The sequence below is a fragment of the Rutilus rutilus genome (genome assembly GCF_951802725.1).
Source record: "Rutilus rutilus genome assembly, chromosome: 10".
Taxonomy (NCBI): Eukaryota; Metazoa; Chordata; class Actinopteri; order Cypriniformes; family Leuciscidae; genus Rutilus; species Rutilus rutilus.
The window spans coordinates 32,573,240-32,580,855 of NC_140215.1; the positions used below are offsets into that span (position 1 = coordinate 32,573,240).

Genomic DNA, 7,616 nt, shown 5'->3' on the forward strand with positions numbered 1-7,616 from the left:
CCCGCTGCTCCTCTTCCGACTCCATTGTGACTGATCACGCAAACCACACATTTTTTTCGTTTTCATATTGGGGCTTCTGGGAAATGCATGGAGTTGCCTTAATTTATTTAGAGAGTGAATAAACTCGTGAAACAGAGAAGTATCGTCATGTAATAAATTGATTTCAACGATGTAACTGTATTCTAAATACCAACTATTTAAATTGTAACTGTAACGGAATACAGTTACTCATAATTTGTATTCTGAATACGTAACGCCGGTACATGTATTCCGTTACTCCCCAACACTGCTAGTAACCAAGCATTACATCTTATCTTGAAGAGGAAGACCATCTCCCTCAAAGGTTGGGAAGAGCACAGCAAGAGATTAGGGGAGGTCTGCAACAAACCTTCACCCGAACAGGGACTTGAACCCTGGACCCTCAGATTAAAAGTATGATGCTCTACCATTGGAGCTAACCGGGCTTTTGCCAGGGAACAGCCACCCTTGGGATATAACAGCACTTTCTCCTTAAAGTGTTCATGCTTTGTCAGCTTAAAGTTTGTGGCATTAAAGGATGAAGACCACAATTTATAAAGGGACGAGAGAGATAGGTTGCTCCTTCCAAAGCTAGGAACACTGACATTGAAAGAGTGATGATCTGGGCCTTTTGAAACGATGCCCACTTCAGGCTTGAAAAGAGCCCAATTTCCTTGTTAGAAAAAAAAGCAGCTTGTACAAAGATCCTGGATGTCACAACTCCTGTCGCAATCAGACAAAATGACAAGGAGCCACGTAGTCAGCAGGGTTGGAACCTGCGCGGGGAGACCCCAATGGTTTTCAAGGCCATCGCCTTAACTTCTCGGTCACGACTACTCTTGAAAGTGAATCAGTGATAGTGGTAATGAGTCACATGCTATTTTCTTTTCTGGAAGTGAGCAGCAGAGGACACCAGGGCCAACCATCAATGTGGATGTGAGCAGCAGAGGATGCACTCAGCTAACATATTGTGTTGGCAAAAAGGAGTTCAACGATGTCTTCACCTACACAAAAACCTGCTCACTTCAGGCTTGAAAAGAGATGTGGGTTGCCCAGTTTTCCATGTTAGAGGAAAAAAATGCAGCTCGTACAAAGATCCTGGATGTTACAGTTCCAGCCGGAAACAGACAAAGAGCCACGTAGTCGGCAGGGTTCGAACCTGAACGGGGAGACCCCAATGGATTTCAAGACCCAAGCAGGGACTTGAACCCTGAACCCTCAGATTAAAAGTCTGATGCTCTACCGACTGAGCTAGCCTTAGAGTTATGTTATCCTCAGCTTAAAGTTTGTGGCATTAACCCCTTACCAGACAGACCCAATTTTGGCAAGTGGGGCATACATTACATACCCAAAATAAAAAGTCATTCTGAATAGACACATAACCAACATATATTTAGAAAGCCAACTCTTGACAGTTTACAGTTCAAGACTCAGAATTAATCAGACTTTTATTAATATTGAGATATAAAAGCTGAAACATAAAAACAAAAAATATATATTAAGAGTGTATGTATTAAATGTATAAACATATTATGTGAATGCAGTATAACAACTTATAACCACAACCACAGTGTAGCCACTGGTGTGGTCATGCTTCATTTCAAATCTGAGGATGATATCTCTAAATCTATGAATTGTATATACATTTTCTAAGATGATGTCAGGGGAGTTTTTTAGAGAAGGCTGATAAGATGCTAATCAAATATGTTATTGCCCATTTACAGTCTATGACTAATGTCTGGTGAGGAGAACTGGCCCATTCATGCTTTATTGTAGTCAATGGACGAACCTTTGACATCTCTTTATTCTGGCATTATGGCTTGGCCATCTACGCTTTACATATTGCCTCACATTTACCCATTCATACACCGACGGCGGTATCAGCCATGCAAGGCGCCATCCAGCTCATCAGGAGCAGCTGGGGTTAGGTGTCTTGCTCATGGACACCTCGACAGGTGTAACCGGGGATTGAACCACCAACCTTCCGGTTTGTAGACAACCTACATGAACCACTGAGCCACTCCAGTGTGAAACTGTCATCGGTGCAGTGTGCACACAGCAGCAACTGAACGTTACCCCAGATAGTCGTGCGGTGTGAAAAGAACAGTGACCCGACTACTCTGAAAATTGTGCAGTGTGAACTCGGCATTACAGGCATTCAGAACTCATTTGGTCGCAGGTAACTAAAGGGATCATCTGTTAATAGGCTTGAAGTTGCAACTTCCTAAAATGACCACTAGAAGACACAATTTCACTAAAATGCTTCAGAATGCAGAAGACTATTAGTCAATAGGCAATACTGGTTGAAACTTCACATCCTATAGCAATCAATAATATAATTCTTCATCCAATCATGGCATTTTGATTCAGACGTTTCCATGTCAACAGCGAAATGAATCTGCATCAGTCAGGTGGTACAACTAGAGCACTGCAAGTTGTTTACATTCATTATCACTGTAATATTATGCATTGTAGACATGAGGCAATTTAGTGCAGTCTTTCATCTTGTGACACTTTACAGACTCTGCTGTGTGTTCAAGCGTTTTGAAGGCGGCGAGGCTTTGGAGGGTGGGATTTCATGCATTGATTCCAATGAGCCATTATGAGAGAGAACAGCCAAACTAACACTGGAATACAAAATCAAATTCCTTGTTTTCCCACTTAAAAAAAAAAAAGAGAGGAAAATGGTCTTACAAGTGTGAGATTTATTTGGTGATAAACAGGGAAAACACACCATACATCCAATGGTTAAATCAGCACAGTTAACTGCATGCACAGCCACATTACTTATGGCCAGGACATTGCCCATAAGGGTAAGTTGGCGGTTCGGCTGCAGGCTTTCCTGGAGGCTTTCCTGGTGGTTCGGCTGCAGGCTTTCCTGGAGGCTTTGGAGGTTCGGCTGCAGGCTTTCCTGGAGGCTTTCCTGGTGGTTTGGCTGCAGGCTTTCCTGGAGGCTTCGGGGGTTCGGCTGCAGGCTTCACAGGAGGCTTCGGGGATTCAGCTGCAGGCTTCACCGGAGGCTTCGGGGGTTCGGCTGCAGGCTTCATTGGAGGCTTCGGGGGTTTGGCTGCAGGCGTCACTGGCAGTTCGTCTGAAGGCTCCGGAGGTTCGGTAGAAGGCTCCAGCTCAGGCAGTTCTGTAGAAGGCTCCGGTAGTTCGTTAGAAGGCTCTGGAGGTTCGGCTGCAGGCTTTCCTGGAGGTTCAGCTGCAGGCTTCCCTGGAGGCTTTCCTGGTGGTTCGGCTGCAGGCTTCCCTGGAGGCTTTCCTGGTGGCTTTCCTGGTGGTTCGGCTGCAGGCTTTCCTGGAGGCTTTCCTGGTGGTTCGGCTGCAGGCTTTCCTGGAGGTTTTCCTGGTGGTTCGGCTGCAGGCTTTCCTGGAGGCTTTCCTGGTGGTTCGGCTGCAGGCTTTCCTGGAGGCTTTCCTGGTGGTTCGGCTGCAGGCTTTCCTGGAGGCTTCGGGGGTTCGGCTGCAAGCGTCACTGGCAGTTCGTCTGAAGGCTCTGGAGGTTCGGTAGAAGGCTCCAGCTCAGGCAGTTCAGCAGAAGGCTCAGGCAGTTCTGTAGAAAGCTCCGGTAGTTCGTTAGAAGGCTCTGGAGGTTCGGCTGCAGGCTTTCCTGGAGGCTTTCCTGGTGGTTCGGCTGCAGGCTTCCCTGGAGGCTTTCCTGGTGGTTCGGCTGCAGGCTTCCCTGGAGGCTTTCCTGGTGGTTCGGCTGCAGGCTTTCCTGGAGGCTTTCCTGGTGGTTCGGCTGCAGGCTTCCCTGGAGGCTTTCCTGGTGGTTCGGCTGCAGGCTTCCCTGGAGGCTTTCCTGGTGGTTCGGCTGCAGGCTTTCCTGGTGGTTCGGCTGCAGGCTTTCCTGGAGGCTTTCCTGGTGGTTCGGCTGCAGGCATCCCTGGAGGCTTCCGGGGTTCGGCTGCAGGCTTCCCTGGATGGATCCAGATAGTCAACTTTAGTCAGTCTGTTTAGAGGCATTCAGTCTCAGATACAGCACAAAACCCAAATACCAAGTTTTACTCCTCTCAATTATTAATCATGATCGTATTAATAATTTTTCGTATTAATTTTGTAAAGCCATCCTGTACTTTAAACCGTGCTATTGGCTAAATAATTTTTACATTGAGAACGATTAATTATAAAACAAGACAAACTGAAATGAGGAAGCTGACCCAAACATTAATATAACAACAAATACCTGCAAATGGATCCATACACTGATGTCCACATCCATTGCAGCAGCATTTCTCATTGTTCGGACAGTCACTGTCATAGGAACACAACTCTGCACACATTCCTGCTCCAAAATTTGTACTTGGACACTCCCCTGGCTTTGCTGTTATAGAGACACATGACAGAGAAACCACATCACTGAATACTGAATGTCTCATACACTGTATGAAAAAAAAAAATAAAAAAAAAAATAATTCGTAGGAGGATTTACCGGAATATTCAGTCCATCTACTTCATAGTTTCACGTTTAGTTCAATGTGTTACTTGCGGTTTCTTTGCAGTTATTTGTGAAACTTACTAGCAATTCCTGAGTGAAAACATTTTTTCAGGGTTTTTTCTGGAAGACGTATAGCATGCATCAATTAAAACTCACTGAAAACAGGTGGCACACACGCGGACCCACAGGGAAATTGACAGCATTTGTGTCCTCCAGAGCAGTCTCTATCAGAAGTGCATCCTCGTCGGGAGGGCACGACCGTCAGCGTCGCCGGACACTGACCAGGCACTACAGAAGAGGATTCAAGAGGATCATTAGGGGAGACCAGGAAGTGCTGTAATAGTTTGCTTCAGCCTCACTTTATAATATTCACACATTTATCTGCTTCAACTCAAGTAGCTTAGAAATCTACCATTTTTCACTAAACTGCATCAATCGGTTTCAAAGACTGAGTGCAGATACAACCTACCCCACTGTAGTAGAGTGAATAATAGTGAAATGCTGATAGAAAGCATGGACATCAGTTAATATGTTGTATACAAATTTACTGGTGTACATCTTCAAAAATGATGCCATCCCCATGACCACCCTCTTTCTTTTAATGGCGGTTGGCAATGACCACCCTCATTTCCTTTTAAGCATTTTAATAAGCTACTCAACAGAAAACAAAACAAATATAGAAACCCACTATATATGTAAAATGCAGAGTTATCGGTTATAATTAGCTCCCCACGTTATATTGTAGGCTTATGCATTTCTTAAAACAAAAAAACCTTAAGCAAAAGTTTAAACTCAGGATTGATACAGTCCGGTAACAATTTTGCAGCCATATTATAACACTAATGTTCGTGTTTAACAGTAAACAAAAATGCCTATTAGTGATTATATGGGTTACTTGTACAATGCATAAACTTATGACAGTTTGCATATTTACACTTTGCTTATTATTAAAACTAAACCAACATTCAAAGATGAACTTCCACTTGACGTCTGTACTGTATTTTTGTAAGCAGATGTGTCTGAAATCAAATTTTGTAAGGCACTTTATTTATGCACTTCTTCAGGCTGCGTAATAAAGCTAAAAGAACTTCTCACCTAGGACTCCAGCATCTGTTGCGCTCAAACAAGCAGACAGACACAATAAAACAGCACTAAACGAGCAGTACACTTGAGCTGTCATCCTCTCAACCTGCAAAAATCTCAAAATCAACTCTGCTGGAAGATGCACTGAATTAGTGAGTCAGGAGGGGCGGACAGCAAGGACCACAAAACTACAAAGAAAAATCCCTGTTGCTGCATCAAAATATCAGCTGAGTCCCAAACCAAACGCTATCAGAAGAGTTTAAAACACTTTTTGAAAATGCGTTTTTAAAGATCCAATTGGGGGTCTGGGTAACTCCAACCCTAATGAAAATCATTTGCCTGTAGCTTTCTAATATAGCCTAATCTTGAAGACCTTGATTAGCTTGTTCAGGTGTGTTTGATTAGGGTTGGATGTCGTAATAATGACCGTAATTAGGAGATGATTGATTGTTTTTATGGCAACACTATCAACGGCAAATTAATCTGCAGTGGTCAGGTGGTACAGCGATCACGTGGTACAAGTCGGAGTTCTACCACAAGTTACAAGTTGTAATTATGACTAAACTCCTACACCTAAACTCTCCAGGAAATGGATCTCTACTGGAGACTGGCATAAATCTGCATTGATCATCAAGAAACACGGGCATGTCTATTATTTGAATCTGAATTTTTCAATTGCTGATTGATTTGAATCCATGCAAGTAATTATGAATGAAAACAATGTTTCCAGCCACTGTAGTGAATATAGGGGAATACACAGCCACGGTTATATCATAGCCAATTTAATATTGGATGGTTTCATATGGATTGCATAATCAGATAATATTTGTTCACTCAAAGCTTTCTATAGACATATTTCTTATCGTGACCGAGGCAAGTAGCCTATAGAGCAGGGGTCAGCAACCTTTTTGTCATAAAGTGCCATTTTTAAGTTTCCGAGTTCATCACTGTGCCACAACACACACATAGCCTATATATATATATATATATATATATACACGCACACACTCATATAAATACACAAACATTTTACATTTTCATAATGGCTTACACAGAAATAGTACAGAAATTTAAATATTTCTCTTGAAATTTGTTTTAGATTTAGATAGACAATTTAATAGTATTTATAACTCCTAACTAGAGATGCACCGATTACAATTTTCTAGGCCGATTCCGATTTCCCATTGAGTTTGACCTGCCGATACCGATTGTAGCCGATTCCGATGTCATTTTTTCTAACCACTTTACAGCCCACACAAATATTTTTTTTTCTATATATATTTTTTTTTCATAAAATACCATATCAAACTGAATAATAAAAACAAGTTTAAATGGGTACATTTTATGTAAATATTTTTGAGTCTTCATTTTCTTTTCTGACATAACCTAATCCAGTTCTTGTTAAAACACACTAGACATGCACATTCTGTGCATTTTGGGCACTTTTGTTTGAAATCATATTTATTTTGTTCATCAAAAGTGTGCTTTCACTTTAATTGAGCGTGAGCAGCGCAGACAAAATAGACTCGCTTCATTGCTCCTGTGGGGCGCTCACGCGCTGCTCCTGCTCGCGGTGTGAATGCACTCATTGATTAACATGCACGGCGAAAAAAAAATATTACACGTGCACGTGTGATGCTGATGTTGCGCGATGTTAATCATGGGGAGCCCGAGTGCATTTGACCGGCATAAAATCGGCATATGTCAGCCATGACCGGCCGGTCGCCGGTCATGGCCGATCACGTGAAAATCGGCCAATTCCGGTCACCAGCGGATCAATCGGTGCATCTCTACTCCTAACTTAATAAAATACGCTTTTTTTACTATGAGGAATTATTACATCAAAATGTAGATCTGTGTGCAGGTAGACTACTTTATCTGAATGAAATACATACACTTCTCTCGCATGTGTTGCTTGTGTGCCAGCGGGCACGCGTGCCTTACCCCTCATTTACACTGCACACATCTGCGGCGCATTACGGCTGCGACACGGCTACCGGAGCTGATCGCGCCCATTCTAGTCAATGCTTGTGTTTACACCGGCCGCGACGCGGCGCGTTTCAGAAGCTTCCCA

At 43.1% G+C, this 7,616-nt stretch overlaps 1 protein-coding gene across 1 annotated transcript; it reads right to left on the bottom strand.

The window, feature by feature from the left end:
* Window positions 1-2,703: 2,703 nt before the first annotated feature.
* Window positions 2,704-5,883, bottom strand: LOC311298529 (uncharacterized protein). Its single transcript, XM_084421540.1, has 4 exons — window positions 5,555-5,883; window positions 4,616-4,747; window positions 4,208-4,345; window positions 2,704-3,940 (listed from the first exon to the last, which is right to left on the bottom strand). Exons 1-4 carry the CDS (start codon window positions 5,637-5,639, stop codon window positions 2,802-2,804), a joined length of 1,494 nt encoding a protein of 497 aa, XP_084277666.1. The 5' UTR covers window positions 5,640-5,883; the 3' UTR covers window positions 2,704-2,801.
* Window positions 5,884-7,616: the final 1,733 nt, after the last annotated feature.

Bases quoted from the DNA above. Each gene is read 5' to 3' on its own strand.
- LOC311298529 (XM_084421540.1), bottom strand. From the start codon at position 5,639: ATGACAGCTCAAGTGTACTGCTCGTTTAGTGCTGTTTTATTGTGTCTG. The intron at 4,748-5,554 runs GTGAGAAGTTCT...CCTCTTCTGTAG, and splicing joins AACAGATGCTGGAGTCCTAG to TGCCTGGTCAGTGTCCGGCG. The intron at 4,346-4,615 runs GTGAGTTTTAAT...TCTCTATAACAG, and splicing joins GTGTGTGCCACCTGTTTTCA to CAAAGCCAGGGGAGTGTCCA.